The 22,751-nt window shown below is 41.0% G+C and overlaps 2 protein-coding genes and 1 long non-coding RNA gene across 6 annotated transcripts in view; 2 read left to right on the top strand and 1 right to left on the bottom strand.

Moving 5' to 3' along the window:
- Positions 1-1,205: 1,205 nt before the first annotated feature.
- SIAH1 (siah E3 ubiquitin protein ligase 1) lies at positions 1,206-18,385 on the bottom strand. Of its 4 annotated transcripts, none has more exons than XM_085234928.1 (3): positions 18,247-18,385; positions 8,380-8,524; positions 1,206-2,606 (listed from the first exon to the last, which is right to left on the bottom strand). In XM_085234928.1, exon 3 carries the CDS (start codon positions 2,602-2,604, stop codon positions 1,756-1,758), a length of 849 nt encoding a protein of 282 aa, XP_085091054.1. In that variant the 5' UTR covers positions 2,605-2,606; positions 8,380-8,524; positions 18,247-18,385; the 3' UTR covers positions 1,206-1,755. The 4 variants fall into 4 exon arrangements, with proteins under 4 accessions (XP_085091054.1, XP_085091053.1, XP_010716090.1 ...); XM_085234927.1 differs by lacking the exon at positions 18,247-18,385 and adding an exon at positions 17,793-17,931; XM_010717788.4 differs by lacking the exon at positions 18,247-18,385 and adding an exon at positions 16,660-16,681.
- Positions 8,523-11,330, top strand: LOC146543475 (uncharacterized). Its single transcript, XR_014886121.1, has 2 exons — positions 8,523-8,651; positions 9,697-11,330. It is a non-coding gene; the product is annotated as an uncharacterized LOC146543475 (long non-coding RNA).
- Positions 13,350-22,751, top strand: part of LOC104912946 (uncharacterized) — a 63,174-nt gene continuing 53,772 nt past the window's right edge. The window contains exons 1-5 of the mRNA XM_085235193.1: positions 13,350-13,404; positions 17,253-18,529; positions 19,701-19,807; positions 21,044-21,114; positions 21,445-21,550. Of these exons, the coding sequence (XP_085091319.1) occupies positions 13,350-13,404; positions 17,253-18,529; positions 19,701-19,807; positions 21,044-21,092 (1,488 nt within the window). The 3' untranslated portion in view covers positions 21,093-21,114; positions 21,445-21,550. The remainder of the gene's footprint in view (positions 13,405-17,252; positions 18,530-19,700; positions 19,808-21,043; positions 21,115-21,444; positions 21,551-22,751) is intronic.

Genomic DNA, 22,751 nt, shown 5'->3' with positions numbered 1-22,751 from the left:
CCATACATCTTGTACATTAAATCTGTGCACAATTCCAACAGCCTAAACTAACCTAATAAGTAAAACTTTCCTTCATTATATGACACCAACTGCTTCTGTATTATTTTATGAATCCAACTTCCAACTTGGTAGGCTTTATGTTCCTTACCTGCAGAATTACTTACCTCATCATGCATCAAAATAATATGAACAAGAGTTGTCTTAATAGATCTATTTCTGATAAGAAAGTTAAAGACAGTGCACAGTAAATAAACCGTATTTTAATGTGTTACAAAAGGAATTAATAGTCAGGCTACCTCTCCAAACAGATGTCCAATACTACTAGGTTTGACAAAGACCTCCTTTAAATAGCTTGAGATGAAACAGCTTTTCACGTTATCCTTTTTTCTTTCTTTGCATCTGTTTTGTAACACAAATACCATTTACATTCATGGTTAATTTTTTTCACATAGAGGCAGTCTGCACAAAGCCCATATCTTACAAAAGCTGTTACGGCTGGTGAATCATATCTGTAAGAGATTACTTGCATTTGACTGTGTATCATAACACCAAAATAATATACAAAAATCAGTTCAAGAAAATTACTTCAGTAACAACCGAGAGACAGGAGGACAAGAAAGTGAGCAAGAGTAGTAGTGTGTCAAACTTTGAGCTAAAGCACAAAGCAAAAAAATCATTTTTAAATTTGCCAGGTATTCTCTTAATGAGAAATGTAAAAAGACTGAAAACATCTCATTCTGTGCCCTTTGTTTTTTTGGTGTTTTTTTTTGTTGTTAAACAAATGGCCTGTTGTATAGTTACAAACACTGTGAAAGACAATACCTTCTTTGTACCAACAAACAGAAGGATGCAAGAGTTTCTAAGCATCTCTAAATTTGAAACATGATTTTTTTTAAATGCGGAAAAATCTTTGTAATTCATTTTTGTTAGATCATAACTCAAAGTACAACAACATCTAGAGCTGTTTTTAAAGGAGCTTTCTTTCCTGATGCATCTTTGAACATAATTACTCCTTTCAAGTTCAGTACGTTCACAAAATAGCTCAATTAAGAACAGTATCACCAATTAATTGACTACTGGAAAGAGACAAAATTTACCAAACATACAGAAATATTAATTTTACCATAGCAATTATGCATATCAAAAGATGACACTTGTATTTAATTTTTTAAAGATACAAAAAAAAAAAAAGAGAAAAACCTGAATTACAGAAAAGAAAGTCATATTTATTTAATGAAAAACTAGAAGTTAATAAAAATTAGCAAATACACAAAAAATATACACAAACAGCAGCAATACTATGTAGTGACTTACAAAGGAGGGGGGGAGGAGGGGTGCGGGAAGCAGCGGCCAAAGCCCAAACCGCTCAACATGGCTTGTCAGTCAAAGGGGGAGGAAAAGAACACAAACAAAACACGAAACAGTATCCTTTTCAACAGTACAATCAATCTACAAACAAGTTTTTAGAATTATTTTACAACATTTCCTGTAGAATCAATTCCTAATACAAAAGATGCCCATTTTGGGTGTATATATATTTTCAGTGGTTTACTGTTGACTTATTTTAAATATATTAGTGTTACTACATGCAACTGCTTCCTGTAATTTAACAGCCTTTCCTTTTATTTACCTTCATATATGTCTATCCTCCATCTACCAAATAATTTGTCTGACAGTCAACGATGGTTACCCTAGTTTCTGCTAAATTAAATGCAATGGTTTTAAACACTGGCCTGAAGAGGTTTGATTGCCATTTCAACACATTGATATAGTTACGTTGATGCCTAAATTGCCATTTTCTGCAAAGAGCTGTGCAATGCTGGTGTCAAAGACTAGACAGTCACTATTCATAATGGCTGTTGCAATTCCCTCATGGATAGATCGAGGAGTTGCTTCCCAAGTCAGTCGCCGCCTATGACCGTTTAACTCAAGTCGATAAGCAAAGTTTTCTGCTTGCTTGCGTGTTCCTATCAGCTGTACAATCGCAAAGAACTGCTGGTGACCATCATATTTTTCCTGTTTTTCCAATACTAACATGAAATGAAAGCCAAAACAAGACTGCATCATAACCCAGTCAACAGCACCAGGAAGATTAATGTCTGTAGCAAGGAACACTATATCTTCTCCCTGAAGTGTTGTAATTGACTTATGTTGATGCATCAGATGTGGCATTACAGCATCCAGAGAACCTTGCCATTTACATGAAGCACCAGGACATGGACAGGAATAAGGCCTAAACTCACATAGCTCCTCATGGTCTGCTTTTTCTGTGTGTGGCAGAGTTATCTCACATCCAGAAGAGGCATATTTACACGGGAATAGTACAGAATTGGCAACTTTCTCCATAGCCAGGTTACGAATGGAGCCCAGCGGGCCTCGGCAAGTTGGACAGCACGTAAGTTTGGGGCGACAGTTGCTACAAACAAGGTGGCCACTCTGACACTGAAGAATTGGTGGCAGCACATAGTCAAAACAGACAGGACACTCAAAGAGACTAGCCAAGTCATTATTGGAAGCTGTAGTGCCAGTCAGTGCAGGCACTCTCTGTGATGGCGTACACTTGGAAGTACCTGTAGGTAGTGCTGTAGCAGTCTGACGGCTCATTTCTACAAGAGAAGAGAAAAAAGAATGAGGATACTGCAGAGATTATATCTAAACACATTTTATTTTATTCTGCATACTGTATTGATTACAAAAACAAATCAAAATAGATTAGACAAAAAGAAGTGAAACCCAAACATGCAATGCAACTGTGCATACTTTACACGTGGATTTCCAGCTATGCCCAAGAGAGTAGACACTGGTACGACACAGATCTAAAAAGAAAAGATGTTCTGCTAACTGTTCTGAACTGGAATTTACCTATTGGAAGCTGCAGGGTAAATGTTACAGAAGTATTAAGCGTAGCTGAAATCTTCAAAGATTTTGTTGTTTTCTGGTTGATGCTGTTGTTTTTGTCTTTGTTTTTCGCTGTTGTTTCTTTTAATATTGCACTTACAAAACATTCCATCCGGTCAGGTGGGTGTAACAACTGAGCATACTACATAAAATAAATCTAAAGCTGAGTTTTAAGCTTTATGTAGAAGAAACCAGCCATTTGAAATGAAAAAAGAAATAAAAGCTTAAATATCATACTCATATTTACTGTATCAGGATAAACAACAAACCACCAGTTACAAGGAAAAACACATCTAGGATTATTACACAGCTCTTTCCCAGGATAGGATACTGACTCTTCACTTCTATAGCTTTTGAAACACATCCATTGCTTTCACTTGCTGAACTAAACCATGTGTGAAGACACCAGGAAATAAATAGAAAACAGAAATTATTTTACTTAGCTTTCTAAGCAAGACAAGAAATTCAAAAGATGAAATTTGGGAATTAAGAATTAAGCACTGCTCATGAAGTTTTACATTCAGTAGAGTTTTCAGTTCTATTCCTTCCAATGTCTCTGAATCAAAGTGACTGTCTGACTGCACAGTGCTTTCAAGCATTCAAGGAGCAATGGTAAAAGACCCGTATGTCTTAACACGTACAGGTACCATGCTTTGTCCTGGTCCTCCTGACTCCCCTCCTACTTGCACAAAAGAACTACTAATATTGCCAGGAAAAATAAAACCTTAAGCCAAGCCTTACCTCCATAGGTTAAAGTAAAACGCTATCCAAAATTGGAATCCATTATACAGAAACATTCTTAACTACCTTAAGTGTTTCTGTGCAAGTACATCAGCTCTGTATCTGCTGTGTATGAAACCAAAAATAAACTTCATCTTTAATCTCCTTTATATTTGACATGGGAATATTAAGCAATAGGCAAGCTTCCCATATTTAGAATTATTTCAGCCACAAACAAGCTTACTCATACTTGGACTAGATACCTCAAAGCAGCATACCGTGCGTGCTTTAGCAAGGCATGCGCTATTCAGGGCACCCGATGAACAAACTACAAGATTCCAAGAAGCAAAACAACTTATCCCTTGACATTCACAGAACAGCCACAGTGGTCAACGTCACTCTTCAGCCAAAGCCCCTTCTCTCCAATCCAGAGCTCAAACACAGGTGTTTGAGAGCTGGCATTCAGTCTGAGACTTCAGTCTCATGTGCCCCAGACCAGCATCATCACATCCCTCCAAGTTCTTTTCTTCCACCTTGAACGTGTTGCTCTCAAAATATCCAGATCTTATCTTTGGAAATAAAACCACGCAGTGGTTTTCACTACTGGACCCTACTGGTCCAGATCCAAAAGGAATGGTAATTTTTGGGCCTTATTTTCCTACTTCAAGCATTTCCTCTAGGTAGAAAGTTTAAGTGATCTATGACAAATCAAATCTATGCTCTGGGGAAGTGATACCCCACCAGCTTGTTGCAGAGAGTTCAGACAGTAAGCCCCAGTGATGACTGAGCACTACTGCTAGTTTTCTCCAAAATCTGTAGATGGGAGACTTTGATGTCATACTGCAGTCCAGGAAAACAAACTGCACACATGGAGTAATTGCACAGTACTGCACTGCTTGGAAAGAGCATAGAAATCACATACATATTCTTATGTAAAATTCTGAAAACATCACTTTCCAGAAATTGTAAACCCATTTTGGAAAAGTTTTTGTGTGCTTCATCTTACTTGCATCCATAACTCCTGATCCCCAAAACCCACAGACAACACTGGGAAAACCACCGTTCCCCAGGCAGTCTGACTGGCCGGGTGAGCTTTGCTCTGGCTGATAACACCCCCAGGAGCCGGTACCACAGTTAGGTAAGCAACCTCCAAGCTTTGCACAAGACCTCGCACACAGATGCACTTCCACGTTAGCTTTCAATGCTTCAGAAGCACTGAAGAAGATACTGCAAAGCCCTGGTTTGGTACCACTCCTGCCTGTGCCTGGCCCTCAAACACAACTGAGCACCATCCTGCCAAGCAGGGAGACAAAATGCACAGGAACCTATGAACTGAGCCACTGAGACGAACAAGGAAAGAAGAAACTGGATAATGCAAGAAACTGCAGTTTACCAAGCCCAAACCTGTCCAAAGCATAAGTTCCCATCATTTGTGAACATAAAAGATTAATAATGCCTCACAATGGAAAAATAAAAAGTTAATTTTTCATAGAGGTCTTAAAACCTACAAGGTAACAGCAAATCAAAGTGTTCATAGCATAGTACAGTTAACCTGTATTTTCCTTTGTCAAACTTTCTCAATAAGTTACCAACCAAAACCAAATACCTAACTGGAAATAAAAGTTTAATGTTATTTTTAGTTACAAAACATTTTCTATGGGCCAAAAAAACCCACAGAAGAACCCAAAACAATGCAACCCTATGTGCAAAGCTTGCCATTAGCTTTGTTCCACACACTGGGAGCAAGTGCATAAGCAATACCGCAGGATGCTGGTTGTCATCTGCAGAAAGTAATTCCTACAACCCCTGCCATTTGAAACATCAAACAAATTTGCCTACGTTTAACCAGCAGAGTGAAAGAGGAGACGCATTTTAACACTCTCTACCTCCAGCCTGAGGACAGCTTTGGGTGAAACCAGCCCAGCCCGCTGATGGCCAGCAGTGCAGGAAGCACATGGTAACGTCACCTCCTGCGAGCCATGGGGCTGCACTGATGACAGATCCGACAGATCACACGAGGCACATTTCAGCAGAGGCAGCACAGGAACACACTTCCAAGAGCTGTTCTGCTCACAGACAAAGCAAGGCTGCGGTACCTGAGTCTTAAAAATGCTTTCCTACTACTTGAAATTCAGGTTCTGAAATTCAGGCAGACTGTGGAAGCTTTTACTGACTCCATAATGCATGCAAGTTAACACCACTACCAAGGATTTGGTGCTCTTAACAGAAGACATTGGCTAAACACATGGTATGTTTACAATTCATCACTGTATGTCCCACCAGGTGAGAGTCAAGGAAGTTTCCGACCCAGGGACCGAGACGAAGAAAACCTGCAGGAGCAACCTGTGGAGCACATGCCTGCCAAGAGCTCAGCAGTCAGTAAGGCATGCCGAATGCCCGCGGCTCCGCCTCTTGCCACGCATGGCTGTCCCAGCAGCTGCCAGCCCTGTACAGAGACATGCTGCAGTGTGCAACACTTGAACAGGCTGTGAAACCCCTGAGGTAAAGTCATAGTGAGAGCAGGAAGGTACAGCAAACTGACTGAACAGCCCAGCTGATGTGCAGACACATGGAAAACAGTTTCAAGAAAAGTTCAGAAAGATAACATACCTCACGTGCCATGGAAGTAACAAAATACATATGAATAGATTTATGTCATCTCAGCTTCTCACCTCTCCAAGGCACTAGCTTCAGACACCATCCTGGAATACAAACTTAACCCGTTCCACTGAAATAGAGGGTACTTTTGACACCCTCAGGCTAACACCATCAACTTTTCCAACACCTTCACTTGCTCTCAATAGAATACACTGGGGACTAATGCTTTAAGTACCTTTTGAGAAGGTAACAGTATTAGTGTTGGGGGAAAAAAAGAAAAAAAAAAACAAACTACCACAAAATATCTGTATAGTTAACTTAGTGTTTGAAACAAGAAAAAAAATCTCTGTAGTGCCTAAGAGTGGTGCAAGGACAGAAAAATGGCTTAGCAAAGGCTTCTATATGTGATGCAGTTATTTCAATCACATTTTAGAACTAAGTGAATTCAGAGAGTTGCATTCAAGAATCAGTAACTTTTAACACCTAACAGTTATGACCAAGGTAACACAAAATCTTTTATTTTTTCAGCTGCACAATCATATTTGAGAATGATACCTATAAAAATAAAAGCCCAGTTGTGGAGCACTGAGAATTAAATCCCTTTGTTACACAGCACTCAAACTTGTGGAGAACACTGAGAGCTGGCTACTTCAAGATGCTGTAGAAGCCAAAGAATGCCCAAACCCCCAAACTAAGTCAATTGTTGAAAATACCAATTGCTTTGCAGGTCTAAATGATAACTAACAGTAGATACAGTTAGCCACTGCCATCAGAAATGCATGCAATTCAATATTCATAACATTTATAACATAAAATAAACTGAAGGATTCATATCACCAGTACTTCATTGGCAGCAGAAGGAAGGTTTAATGAATTATATAATCATGGGACTGTTCATCCTTTTGATTATCTGCAGTGAACCACCAGACCCTAACACTCAACATGTCTGATACTACCACGTATGCTCCCTTGCACAGAATGCTATCACCAGCTGAGTCATTACCAGTGGGCAATCCAGATCTTTTCCAAACTCAGCATCTGTAGTAGATGCAAACAGCACTGTGTAAACACAAGCACTATGTTATTACATCCGTTTAACTGTAGTGACATGCATCTCATCCAGTACAAAAACTTGAGTCTTGGCTAGTGCTATTTCATTTCAACCACTGTCATTAGCTCTTTCTGCCTGTTTCTAGCTACCAAAGGTTTTCTTCCCAATAATTTTATGATCTAAAATTAGGAAGGAAGAGCAACCTAGACAAGGTATACAACAACCACATAAAATATAGCGCTTTTTTTTTTTTTTTTTTTAGAAGAAACAAAGAACTTCATCAATTTCAAGTGAATAATCCATACTATATCAATCCAGGACTTTGCAGTTCAGTGTATAAATTCCAGAGAATCAAGATCAAAGTTAGCACTGAGTATCAGAGACTATACTGCTAGGAAACTAGTCCTGCAGAGAGATGAACTCTGAAACAAAGTACATAGGAGAAAAAATTCTAACCAATAAAACCCCAGATTTCATTCTAGAATGAAAACCAGAAATGTCAGATCAAAAGCAGAAATCCTGTGTCTGGCCCACTCAGTCTGTTCTATATAATTAGAGAATATTCCGTGTTTCACACATATTTATGCTTAGAATTAAATAAGAAAACAGATTGATTTGTACACTTAGGCCATCAAAGTGTTATACAGCACTATATGACATTTATCTCCCCCTTTTTTTGAGCTTGAAAGGAGAGGAAGCAGAACAGAAATAAAAGAGAACATATAAATGAAATTTCTGAAAATTGAAGCTGTACTAAAATCAACGCCACCACTAGAAAAAGAAAATGCAGGGATACACTATGTAAACTGGTATAAGCAAAAATCACTGATATTTGGTTGTCTCTTGTGATGAAAGGCTAGTGAAACAATCTTTTCCATTACATATAGTTATAAATACAGAAGAAAAAGAACCATTCTTTAAATACAAATCAAAACCAAATGCTGGCATTAAAAGGTTGTGGATCATTTTCAAACAGAAGTTTAGTGTATTTTTCCTTTTCAAAACCAAGTAAATAACTCAGCTTGCTGATACTGCAGGTCCCCACCCACCACAGACGAGTCAAGATGGTGATACAGAATCACTGTTCAGAGATGCACATTCTTGCACTGTACCTTTAGCGGTGCTCTGTGACCAAGCCCTCCTCTTTTCTCTGTTCACCAGCTCTGTGTCTTCAGTGTAACTATCAGCAGTCAGTCAGTGGTCAGAGCATTCCTTGACAGAGGACGCCAGAACCTCCAGCATGCCCGCACCTGGAACCTACAGCACAACAAAGTGGTTTGAATTCAGAACAACAGCCGTCCCGTACCGCAGCCTCCTCTGCCTACCGAACTGAGTGCACCTTCCTGCAGTCTGCCACAGTTTGAGTGCAGCAATGCTAACTGAGGTAAAGCAGAAGTATGGATTTCAAAATAAAGATCATGGCAGAAACCAAAGAATCTAACAAAATAAAGACATGGTTCATACGAAAACACATAAAACTCCACATGAACAACTAGCAACAGGAAAACAGTTTTAATTCACTTATTTATGTTTTAGCAGTATCTCATTTCCTTTTACCATGACTAGAGCAAACCAAACTACACTACCTCAGGATCATCCTGAAACAGTAATTCTGTCTATAAAAAATAGGTAAATGGATACCTTTTCAAAAGTTCCAGGCTTAGCAGGTTGCAATAAAAATTAAGCAAGGCTACAAGTTGCAAGTAAATCAGTAAGTGGCAGGGGAAAACAAAAAGTTATTTTTCATGCTGTAACACGCACTACCATCAGAAGAATCTGATGCAGAAAGCATTGAATCCTGCTCTATGAAACATCACATCCACAGAAGGACTCTAGACACAAGTTGAGGAAAAACAAACAAGCACAGAACAACTCTCCAAGTGTTAACAGCAAATCCTACCAAGTGCGACAAATTGAGGGCTGCCTTTCTCTCCTCAGTGTGATTTTGCAAAAACTATATTCTTCACTGTATACTGTAATTGCCATGCAATATTGCATCACCACTGCTGTGTCTGTGGCAGACACAGGGAAGAGGGTGTGGCATAGAAGTGCCTACCTTAACTCAATAAAGCTAAACTGAAATAAATATCTATGCTTTGACGTGCTTTCACATACAAAATCTTCCTGCAATAGCTATTCCAATTCCAGATCTATTTTATACTCAGAAACTTTCCTGCATAACTAAATAGTACTAGGGAACAGACCATCAAAACAACCTGACCTGATTCCAGAAAGACGTGGCTCACAGGAGACCAATCATAACACACAGAGCTACTTTGTAGAAGGAAGAGTCAGAAAAGGATTAGGTATATAGACTATTTTAATACAGACCTCTCCATTTTGTGCATTGCTTAGGTTCATGCGTACTTTTGTCTTGAATATTAATTGCTTCTTGTGTTCTTTAATCTGTTCTGTATTCCTGTACACAGGGCTGAACAATGGAACCCAGTGGAGACGTGTGAAGAATGGGTAACCTGCCTGGGTGACCGTGTTCGGGAGGGCACGGAGACCTTTCTGCCACAAGGTATGTCAAACACAGATGTACCACAGTGTGTGGGTTTCAATTACAACCCCACAGCTGTAGCACTGAAAGCGTAACAGTACAATTCACAGATCTGATTCCTTCCTATAAAATAGATATCCAACTGTCCCTTTTCCAGTTCAGGTATTTAATCTCCTGATGTGAGCTGGAATGAGAACATTTAGAAGAATGACAGCAAGACAATGTCCTCATTTTCTCTCTCACACCACACACAAATGGGATACAATTTTAAGAAAGAAACCAGTCCATATTCTTAAAATGGGCATTTCTACATTTTTGAAACAAAATGTTCATACTATAAATGATTGTTTAAAACTTTTCAGTACTTCATTTCCTTAAATTCCCATTTTCTACATGCCCTGTATTACTAGCATCCATTCTTTGAAGTACATATGTCTCCACTAAACCCAAAACTGTTTAAGTGACTTATTTGGTCTCTGCTCATTAGTTCTGAGTCAACTGCTCCTGTTGTACTGTAGCATAAGGATTCAACTTTCACCACTTAAAATCTTGTTTTTAATTGTTATTACAATGCTACCTGCATTCTTAAACTTGGTTATTGATAAGTTTACATGGTCCTATTTCTGCACAGAGCACCAACTCCACATTCCTTATTTCTTCAGAACACACTTTCCAGGAAACACTAGCTTGAGTACATGGCTTTATCTCACAAACAAAAGCACTTTTCAGTCTGTCTTATCAACCTCAGGCACGGCAACCAGAAATGCTGTGCATTGCTGACTCTACAGACCACCACGTTCCACAAGAAGTTTCAGCATTCCTTGAGATGTGAAAAGTAGAATTAGTGGTACTGAGCAGTCTGTGGCGTGGGATATTCGTGGCAGACCTGGGGTTAGTTCCTGCTCCATCACAAGTGTCTGAGTCACTGCAGGCATCTACTTCCCTGCCTTTAAAGCACTGTGTGTAGCTGCAAGTCTCAGACAAAAATGCAGAAGGTAATGAATTAACATGAGAAGGATACTAAATTAACTCCACAGACCCTTTTTAAATTTACTTACAGTCAGCAGTAACTAAATGTCATGACATGCTGAATGACATTACGTTAAACTATTTCAATATCTCAATCCTAATCCAGCAATAGTCAGACTGCAATCACTGATTACTTTCCAAGGATGATCCAAGTCCTGCTCACACATGGATAACTGCCTTCTTTCAAGCCCAGCATTTTCTACATCAGAGAGACAAATTAGGGAAATGAGGCATTTGCAACATCCTTCTCACTGACTTTATCTAATCTGAAGACCCTCTTCTTCCACCAACTCCACACTGACATTTTATGGAAAGCCAGTAATAGAAACCTCTCTTTGGAGGAATCCCTCTATTACCAAAAAAAGTTCTCTCAACGTTCTCTCTGAAGATCCAAGGTGAATAACCCAGGTTTTGAAGCTAGCAATTCATATTCAGCAGAACAATAGCTCTCAGACCAGAGATCTATATTTTCTTTTATCACTATTAATTTGTTCAGGTTTATCAAAAATATGAATAAAATATGCAATTTCACTCATTTGTATCGCCTGGGAAATGCTTCACAGCATACAAAATTAAAATCCAGCCATAATCTCTCTGAAGTCAGGCCGAGACTGTGCCAGAAAATAAACCACAAGCCATTACAAATGCTTGGGAAACAACAGGTGCAAGTATACCTTTCTGCCACTTCAGTGCTCCCTCAGTACTTTCTAGATCCAAACATTACTACACCCTTCTCTGCAAAGTATTGTCCCTCCCTTCTGTCACATGGTTAAATCAAAACTTTACGTTGCAATGCTGAATCTGGAACATCAAATCCTAACAATGACTCACTACCTAAAATTTAACTGTAAACTTCAGTATTTTGTAACCTTTTTATTTTATTGGAGTGTTACAAAGAAAAAAAGAAAGGCTTTAGGTTGGATAATCAAGCACTCAAAATTAGAAAACAACGAAAGTTTCACACGCAACTCTATTTCCTCCTATGCATATTAAGGAACAGCTCTCATGAAATACTTATGTCCTCCCACTCAATCCTTTAGCAGAGCAGAATCTGTATGTACCTGGAAGAATTCTATTTGCACAAAGAACAATACTTATTCTTTAAACTGATCAGCTGGTTTAAAATAAAGCAGTTTAGGACAGCAGATATTTTAACACACACAGAAATGCTCTTAAAATTACTGCTTTACAGGTGCCGTTTTAAACAAACATCCATCTCAACTTCTGTTATGAAGTGCCTGCTTTTATTTGTAAACTATCTATTTTACATGGTTGTACTTGACCTAACATAAAGCCAAACTAAAATTTTACAGTACACCATCAACATCTGCCAGCCAAATCTTCCCCCGTCACACCTGTGCAACCAGTCTTCAATTACACCCTGGGCACACTTGCATAATCACAGATATCAGCCGTGTGGGGACGAGGCATACGCAAACGTCTCAACTGTGTTAACTCTTCTGTGCTCCAAAAAGGGGGGAAAGAAAATTCTGCACATGGAACTCATAACCCTTATGATTTATACACATGTATACAGGTTTATGTATACTTCAAAATAAACAATTCAGTAATCAAGGGATCGGTTGAGAAGATTTTCATTGCTTTTACCAGAAGACAACTGCACATGCACAGAAGCAGAGGGCAAAGACCAAGACTTTAGGCATATCTCTATGCAAAATTGAACTACTTCACATCGATTTAAAAACTGGCTTTAACTAGGAGTTTATCCTTAAAAATGGGGTTATATATGCATCAATAGACGAATGTATATAGAAATATGTGTTTCAAATGTGATTTCCAGAACAACACTAATTAAATCAAGAAAATCATGACAATTAAGATATCTGATCCTAAGACAGGAGGAGAGGAGAGGAGAGGAGAGGAGAGGAGAGGAGAGGAGAGGAGAGGAGAGGAGAGGAGAGGAGAGGAGAGGAGAGGAGAGGAGAGGAGAGGAGAGGAGAGGAGAGGAGAGGAGAGGAGAGGAGAGGAGAGGAGAGGAGAGGAGAGGAGAGTCCATTTTCACAGACTGGAGGAGACTAAGGTACTGGTGCTGAGCTGATACAGTAAGCTATAGGTACTATTTTTCAAAGAGCAAGTAGCAATATTACACGTTTTAAGGGCTCTTAAATATTTTAATAGCACTTCTAAGAACTGCTCACTGTTCCTGAAGAGCCTTCAGATACCATTACAAACAACTGAAGAAAATGATTTATCTACAGTACAAAGAACAATCCGTCAGATCTGCGCTGCAGGACTCCAGGCACGTGTACATGGTGTGCCAGAGTGCAGTCCCACCATTCCTACAACAAACAAAAAGGAAGCTGTGCTGCCTTGTACCCATTCAGTTTCTCTCTGTTTAAGGTAATGCATTCAGCAAAATCAGCCTTGCACAACTACACGAGTGCTTACACTGGTGCAAGGAAGACATCAAAAATGAGCTGGCAGTGGGAGGGCAAGACTCTGAGCTGTAAGTCTGCACTTCCACTGATCCCAAGCTCTCCTACAAGAGGGGATGACCTCTCTTGCAGCAGCTCTTGCTCTTACGTTACGATGCAGGAGGCTATTCTGGGAAGTGAACCAGATAATAGTTGCCCATTCCTCACAGGTGATTAGTTTTCTCCTGAACCTGGAACTGAAACAGCCCCACTGCACGTTCACGCTGGTGCCAGCTTCACTGAAGTGCTAACATTGGTGTCACCACTGGTAGCCTGAGCAGAAGTTGTCTTCAGTAGCCCAGAAACCTACTCTCAGCATACTACAACTTGCTTGGGGCTACATCTTCTGTTACTTCTTTTCTAAAACTGAGGTGTTAACAGCAACAAATCACGTCATTTGGAAATAAAGCTCTCTATTAGAAAAATCACTTTTAAAATCCACTTCAAACCAGTGTACACATCACATTTTGGCATAAAGAAACAGACTAAGATTTACAACATTTATAATCCTAGTATTTCAGTTATCAACCCCTTAGCAGGTATAGAAAACATAGAACTTTTTTTTCCCATGAAAGTTCTATAACAAACAAGAGATGACTTTATATACACTTGCATTTCTAAGCTAAACATCAGCTCTAGCAATCTTTACATAAATGAATTTATTTTCAAGCTTTCTCTTCCCTAATTTAACACTAAGCTGTTTTGAAATACTTCTTCTCCACGTAAACCTTTTCAATCTTTTGACAATTTGTACATTAGTAAAATGTAACATACAATTTTCCTTCAACGTTTCATCTGAACATGTGTTTGAGAACAACTCTTAAAACTGCAGCATTCTACATTCTCCCCCTTGACAGCATTCAAACTACAAACACAAACACTGAAAAGCCACTGCTGTCTTTCATCAAAGACTAAATGAAATTTTGCTCTGCTTCGTACTACATGTGAGAAACGTAGGAAAGAACATCAAAACATGAACTTAAAAGCTTCATAGCATAGACACCAAAGTTCAAGAATTGCTGCTTCACTTTAAAGGAGCTGATGGCTACTTGGAACAACAGACATTATTATGCTCCGCTTTTCTTAGCATCTCAGTAAGGTCATCAAACTGTTACAAGAAAAGATACACAACTGCTTCTAGATAAGGCAAACAAAAAAGGAAACAGTCAACAAATGTCTGCAAATGGATTTCCTGTTCTTTCTAAATCCATTTCCCTGCAGGAAAATATTCATAGCAATTTTATAAACGCATTTCCGGATGCAGAAGGACAAAGACAATTGTCACCATTCAAATGTTTTATTTCCTACTGAAAACAGACAATCTCAGCTTCCATACTGAATTCTCAGTGCCATGCTTCTACAAAGAGAAGCAAGTCACAATCAGAAATGCACCATTCGGTTAATTGTAATCATCTAGCTCTTTATCTGATTAGAGCACTGGGGTATTAGTAACCAAATCTCTCATTATTCCTGTAATAACACAAAAAAATCACCATTTTTATAGATTAACTCAAGCAGGAATATATTCGAAATAGTTGTCCAGAACATTACAGAAGCATAGCATGTACTGTGGATTAGAACTAGAATGTGTATGTGTTTATATTTTTCTCTTTTTTAGATGAAACATGGCATAAAACTTAAGAGTATTAATGGAGCATTACTGTCAGGTTTTGTTTTCCTTTCCTAGCATAGCTAGCATCTGAACACTCAATAGCGTGGTAAAAAAAACCCAAACCAACAACCTCAAGTTAGCACTTGGGAAGATTTGTTAAGAACAACTGAGAACTAACAGGAAAAACTCCATAAAACCTGCCATGTGCAGTGAGCATGTAGCATTTATACGCATCTCTCCACTGCTAGTTCACAGTGCAATACTGTAACAGAAAGCACAGACCATAACTGCTTTTCTCCCATGACGCTGTGCTGATGCTGCTGAAGATATTAACGGCACATACATTCTGAGACAGTGCAAACTACCTCCAAGGATTCTTATTAATAAAACAAACAACGGAAAACATTTCACTGAAGAAAAGATGCCTCTACTTCTAGTGTATTTCTTCCCAAAAGGGAGATCTCCTACTGTTCTTTTTTTTCCCACGTAGCTAGTTTTCACTTTTCTTAACGATAATTTTCCTTTAAAAAAAAAAAACAAAAACAACAGAAAAACAATTAAAAAAAAAAACATTCAATCAATTAAAAGCCATCTCCTAAATGTTCACCTCAGAGAAGAAAAGCTAAGCTTTGAGCCTTAAGCAATAGCTGAGATGGACTAGAGCTTGACAGTGTCTTCACAGTGCACTTCACTGAGACTGGCCTCCTATGCTTCCCGTTTCTATGAAGCACTACCTGTGCTGAGGTGCAACAGTGAGGGATTCGGGTAACTCTACAGACAACTGCGGGAAACAGTCTTCACCCTGAGCACCCACAGACTGCAAAGGTGCAACACAGCTCAGTAAATGAGTTAGTTCCTTATGTGCGCTCAGAATTTCTGCCTCCATAGATTCACCTTGATTACTGTGGTTCAGCTCTGCTTCCAAAAATGAGACAACTGCTAAAGCAACATACACAGTGATATTCTACTTGGCAAAACTTTGCCCAACTTTTAAAGCTAGCAGTTAAAAACTAGAAATGCTATTACAAGCAGAAAAATAAAACAAAACTCTTCTAACTTAAGAACATCGTGTTTCTCATAAGAACCGAATATCCAGTTTTCCAGTATATTTTGTGTGAAGACCAGAGCTCTTAAAACTATTCTGCCTGATTTCTTCGAGCGTTCAGACCAGCAGGATTTGCTTCTGACATACACTCACTCATGCTCCCCCCTCCCTTGCCTGGGAGCCTGTGTCCTTGACATCCAAGTAGACTCCTTTCTCCGTTCGCACTGAGCAGACAGCAGCAACAATACTCACACCTAAGCACAGAAAATACTTATGCTATTTAAAATATTTACTTTCCTTAGTTCACACCTACTTAGCTGGAGCCACTGGATTTCAGAGCTAACTAACTCGTAGTACAGTCTAATAAGACTACAGCATTAGAACCTTACCAACGTAAATATAGATTAATTAACGAGATACTCCGTCATGACGCGCTTTCAGGATGAAAACGCTCATTATTTCATCTTTTACAATTTGTGGGTCACAACAGACTCCAAAAAGCATACAAGAGATTATTCTTAACCTTGTGCCTTCCTGCATAACTTTTCCTTACTGTAAAAATGCTGAAGGTAATTAAGAACATCCGTTTCCATTGAACTTCATGCAATTATCATTTCCAGCACTCAATTTCAACGTCAATATTACAGCATAGAGCAAGTGATAGAAACAGATACAATGTAATTTATTCTTCAAGCAGGCGTACTTTTCTGCAGCAGCCAGCCAGCCCAGAGATCTGAATTTTAAGTACCAGCCCCAGCATTAGTCTACCTGTTCTGCAGCACCTCAAGTGTTCTGAAAGATCAGCCAGAGGAACTCAGGGTTGAGAAGAGTCCCTTCTGTCTTCCTCCCCCTCTGGAATGTGCAGTGCTGGCCTCTGAGTTTAGGAGGGAGATAAACAGACAACTGAAACTACGTCCTGTGCGTGGAACATCCCACGTCCTTCCTGACCTACTGCAATTTGCTATGAGCCTTCCTAAAAACCACTCGTGCACCTCAAGAAAATTAAAGCCACTTTACCTATTTAACACTGAAGCAAATCCCTCATTACGAAAAAGAGCTAGCGCTCACCAAGACCAGTTGAAATAAAGACCGAAGAGAGAATATTAAGAAATACATTTACAGTTGTTACAAACTGTGAACTCAAATTACTCAAAGGTGCCACCAGTTCACCACTGGAATAATCACTCGCTTCTTCCTCTCAAGTAACATCTCCTACAATACGTGGTGCTGTTCCCCGTGTTTTAAGACTACGATAATTAAGAGTAGAAAAGGGAAAGAACTGAAGGTTTCCAGCCTTTTAAACGTGTAGAGCTAAGCGAGAATGTGCCCCACGCGCTGCTCCCGCAGGACCTGAACGGCAGGGGCACGCAGCCGCCCATGCCTCCCGCACAGCCGCCTCCCGGTCCCCACACCGCTCCCGCGCTCCCCCCGCCGCCGCGGCCCAGCTGACCTTCGGCGCGCGTCGCCCGGCTCGCACAAAGCGCGGCGGCGGGGCCGGGCCCACAAAGGGGCAGGCGGCCCCACGGCCGAGCGGCGCAGGCCTCGCGGCAGGCCCCGAGCCGGATCCGGACAGGGCCCGCGCCCGGCGCACGATAGCTCGGCGGCACCGCCCGGCAGCTGCCCCCCTTCCCCTCGGGGACCCGGCGGACCCGGCCGCGGAGGCCCCACCGCGCCTCGGCGCCCAGGTCGAGGCCGCCTCTCGGCCCGGCCGCGAGCAGAAAACCGGCCGCGCTTAGGCCGCGCCGGGGCCTCGTCCCGAGTCTCCCCGGAGACCGCCGCGCCGTCCCCGAGGCGGCGCCTGGGCCTTCCCCGGGCGGCGGCCCGCGGCCCCTCGGCGCCGACGCGGGGGCTCTCAGGGCGAGGCGCCGAGACCGCCGGGCCGCGTTCCGCGAGGCGCTCACCTGCGGGCGCCGGGCCGGGAGGACCTCGCTCGGTCGGCCTGGCTCCCCGATGGCGCGCGGCTGCGGGGCGACGTGCCGCGCGGCGCTCGGCGAGACGCTGGGTGCCCGGCCCGACCCGCCCGCGCGCTCCCTGCCTCGCTCCCTCCCGCCTGCCGGCCGAGGAGACGCCGCCGCGGGGGCGCGCCGGCTGCGGCGGAGCTCTCCTGCCTGCCGCGCGCGCTCCCGAAGCGGGCGGGCGGCGGCGGCGCGCGGCCAGCAGCGCCCCCGCGCACGCGCACCCGGCAGCAGCGCGCGCGGGCCTGGCCGCCCCGCCGCCGGCGCGGGGAACAAAGGCCGCGCTCCTCCGGCCGCGCCTCTCCGCGGGGCGGCGCCGGGCTCGGCCCCAGGGCCGTTCGCCCCCGCCGGCCGGCCGACCCCTCCGCGCTCCCTTCCTCGGCCCGGGCCCGCCTCTCACCTGTACCGCCGCCGGAGCCCCGTCGCGGCCACCCGGCTCCGCTGAGGGAGCGCGAGCGCGGAGCGGCGCCGCGAAGGACGGGCACGCGGCGCTCCGGGCCGGGCCCTCGGCCCGCCCGCCCCGCTCAGGGGGAGCGCTGCCGGGCTGGAGGCGATCGTTTTGGCGCAACGGCATCTGCGGCGTCACGGCCCCTGCGTTCCACCCGGGCTCCGGCAGGACGGCTCTCCATGCGCCGAGAAAGGAGAACGCCCGCAGCCGGAGCCCGTCCCTCCCGCCGCTCCCGGTAACGGCCGCACCACCGCCTCCTCCCCTCACCGCCCTTGCATAACGCAGCCCGGGCCGGCCCCGCTCCAACTGCGTATGTAACTGCAGCGCTTCAGCTGAAGGGAATCGTGTAATTGTGAGCGTGCTTACATACGCAGGGCTGGATTGGTTGTCTGCTGATGGTATTCAGCGGTTTGCCAGAGGAGAGCCGTTGTTTATCTTACTTCCAGTAAAATATTTAGGATGGCAAACATACATACATATGTATACATACATATAGACACAGAAAATATTTCTTTTAGCCACCAAAGCAGATTCTGGGCTAGTTTAATTTGTTACCCAGATGGTTCTTGCTATCCTACTCATTCCTGCTGGTGACCAGAAAGCACTTCTTTGTCTCACATTCCCATGTTGAATATGCCAATTCTGCCCTTAGTTCAAAGATTGTTAGGATTACTTTGGAGAAGGTGCCTTCAACGTGCATCACCACAGAGATGCAGTAAGGTATGCATCAAACCCGCTATTGAAGAATCTTCCCAACTGTAAATAATACCAATTATCTATTGCCGAAGAACACCTGGTACAGAAGCAAAACTTCCTTACGCACACTTTTTCTCTGCCCAGTTGTAACTTCGCAGTGGTTACTGAGCTTTCTCCTTAAGTATTCATGAGGCACTATGCAAGTGGCAGTGACTGCCAACCTGTAGTTGTCTTCCTGAATACTTAAGGAAATGCATTCTGATTAAGCAGAGTATTATTCTTGTTGTGGAAGGATATGTTCCTGAAGCATCGTGTTATCAGTATTAAAGGTGTTTTTTTTTAAACCTTTGATTTCAGTATAGACATAGAGAAGTCTATTCAGTAATGGAAACTTCAAAGAAAGTTGTGTTCTTTAGATAACAAGGAGAAAACCTCTATAGCAGTAGCAGCCAGTATTTTTAGGTAGGAGAACCACAGTGCTTATCGTTTGCAGCAATCTGCGTGGTTTACTACAAAATATATCTATGATTAAGGCTTTGATTCTGCAAATCTGCACTGACTTTTTGCATATGAAAAAAACAAATATCGGTACAGTCTCACAATCCTATATCAAATCAATGCATAGCTATAAGCATTTGCCTTTCAAAGAGTAGAAACTTGTTCCTTGAGCAGTGAAACTGGATTTTTCCCTACCTCTTTCTTTACCACAGCATCCTCTAACTTTGCTCTTGGCAACCTCAGCTCTGAAATGTGTCCAGCTTACTGGAACAGACCCCATAGCAACACCACAGAGGCCCCATCACAGTAGGAAATCAGGGTAAAAACATTTCAAAAGGTCATATAAGCCACCTTTCTGTTCCAAGGTAGAATCATCTGTGCCTTCATTATTTCTAGCCAATGTTTGTCTAAACAGGTCGTAAAAAACTCCTACAGTTGAAATATTAAAACTTGCCTTCTAAAACCTATTATAGTGTTTATCTGTCTTTAGCATTCCACTGTTTCTCAACATATATAACTTAAGTGTCCCATTATAAATTTAGCGCATTCTTGAAATGCTTCAGTGAACATACAAGCAATTTTCCCCCTTTCATTTCTGAAGATGTGAAGTGCTATTTAGGTTATTAGTTATATTTTACATTTCTGTAAACCTCATTCTTTGTTTCAAGAATGAAAGCAGCCACCAACAACTGCCAGATCTCCAGATGACCGTGGACTAGCAATGTATTGTAGCATTCTCTTGAGACTGAGAAATATGATTGCCAATGGTTGCTGAACTGGATACTCAGATTTTGTGGCTGGATCTGGTTTCTCAGGCAGAAGTACTGCTTCTGAGCATTCATAGTAACATTTGATCATGGCAGCTAAGTGCCTAAGTCCTAAGCAAAGCATCCACAAATAAACCCTTATCTAAGTCCATGTGTACTATCATTGAAGCCAGCAAAAATATACATGCTGAAATGAATTTTCTTTTTGCAGCATCTTAGAGTCTCTAAAAGTAATGAAGTATAATCTTTTACAAAGTTCTGAATATCCTATTTTGACTACTTCTTTTGGTATGAAATGAGAACATTTAGTCTTTAAGGAAAATGAATACACAGGTCCATCAAAATACAACTATTTTGAGACTTGTGTTGGAGAAGTATCCAAAGGTAACAGTGTGTGCTAATTACAAGTTAGTGATTACGCAAATGATAAAAGGAAATCTAAGATAACCATTTATAGAAGTAATAAATATAGTATAATTTCATGAGAAATATGCATTGTTCATCTGAAAAATGTTCTATTTACAAAAATAGAAGAAAAAATATTTTTACCTTCTTTTTTTCTGACCAACTAATGTATTCCTCATATATATTAGCACAGTGAATGCACTGTAAGGATTTCTACTGTCCATAATTTCCCAGTATCACAGAAGGGAAAATTACAAACCTTCACATTTTATCTCAAACATTCAGGAGAGTCCTAGAGGTGATACTATTGATTAAGATGGAAAATCAGTTACTTAAATACTTAGGTATTAATTTACCTACTTTTTTAAATCTTCATTTCACAGGCTGCAAAACATCTGTATTCCCAGGCAGAAGAATAGCAGAGCTACTTAGAGCAGTTCCATTACCCAAAAAAGTAAGATTGTTTTTCTCAACCCTGATATCTGTTTTGTATGTTTAGATCACACATTTTGTATAGTGGCACCATTTTGAACTGACAGGAATCCACAAGAAAGCAATTTGAGGATCCGCTTAAGATTTTCACATGTATTATTAAACAAAATCTGATTTGTAAGAAAGCACACATTCTCTGAAGTATGAATGATATCCTACTCCTAACCTGCAAAGTTTCATACATATATATACACACACATCTGTACAGACACAGACAGTATTGCTGACTCCTGTAACTGCATTGATGAGTACTTAACATGACATAAAGCCCTTTTTTTCTTTTTCCCTGCAGGGCTGTCTCTAACGTCTGTGGCATTTGACAGAATCCCTCAGGTTTGATCTCACCAGAGAAAGGGAACAAGCAAAACCTTCCGAAGTAGAAGCTGAAGTTTTAGAAGGTAAATGAATAAAATCCCAAACTTAATATTTTATATAATAAATATTTCATTTTAGAAGTAATGTTATGGTAGACTAGTTGGATTTGGCAGTCCTGATGTACCAGCTGACTTCATTGGATATCCTCATAGAAAATGCATGTTATAGTCTATTATTAATTACTATGCAGCTATGCACAAAGTGTTCAAATATTTAAAAGACAATCTGAAAAAATACCACTGACTTTCTGTCCTTAATAATAATTGACTGATTTCACTGATGCCAGTTATTTTTTTTAGAGAAAAACATTTTTATTTATTTACTTATTTATTTATTTTAGATTTTATTAATTTGGTTTATTTACCACTTATGACCACTTTCAGAATTTATAGGAGGCTGAAATTGAAAGAAGAGACAGAAGATAGGTTCTGTAGAAAGACTGAGGGAAGAGGAAACAATTTTTGGTTTTGCAATAGGGACAGTATTAGGGAGACAAAAAAAAAATGAAAACCTTTAATGGGAAAAAAATGTTAAGTGCTTTTAAAGAAGTTTTTCTTGAGGAGAAACGGTGCCTTGTTACTCTTTAGATAATATACACACAGAAGTATACTACAGAAGTATTTTTAGAACTGTAGAATTCAGAGAACAACAGATCTACTCACTCTTCAGAAGCAAGTGTAGTTGGTATAAGACTTGTCTTTTACCACAGCTTCATCCTGATATTAGCCAGCAGCTTGACAATTTGTAGATATCCTAGCATTTAGAAAACGTGAAACTAGTTTGCACATATTTTTTCTATATGTAGTATTTATTTAGAAAATATTTTTAAAATCTATCAACTAATTTTAGGCTATCTAGCAACTCTGATGTGTCACAGAGATCCACAAAAGTATTTGTGATCATCATATCTCTAGACAATTATTACCTTGCTATTTTAGAAGGGAAGCAAGTGATTGTCTGCCAACATGGCTGAAGTAATTCATCTATATTCTGTTTTAGAACAACAGGCTCTGATTTTCAAGACAAAAGTAGCAGCACATTGAGCCAACACAAGCACTGTCCGCCTGAGAACCAGTATGAATCCAAAGAGGAACTTAAGACCATCAGGTTCTTTTCCAAGAGTCCATAAGTAGTCATTAGACAAAACATAGTTCCAGTCAGCACCGTCCTGTTTTACATTACAACTGCTTAACTAAATTTAAAAAGCCTTTAAACCAATTAAAA

Source organism: Meleagris gallopavo, chromosome 13 (genome assembly GCF_905368555.1).
Source record: "Meleagris gallopavo chromosome 13, MGAL_WU_HG_1.1, whole genome shotgun sequence".
Taxonomy (NCBI): domain Eukaryota; kingdom Metazoa; phylum Chordata; class Aves; order Galliformes; family Phasianidae; genus Meleagris; species Meleagris gallopavo.
This window is presented reverse-complemented; position numbering and strand designations above follow the sequence as displayed.

Coding starts and splice junctions, on each gene's coding strand:
- SIAH1 (XM_085234928.1), bottom strand. CDS start 2,604: ATGAGCCGTCAGACTGCTACAGCACTACCTACAGGTACTTCCAAGTGT.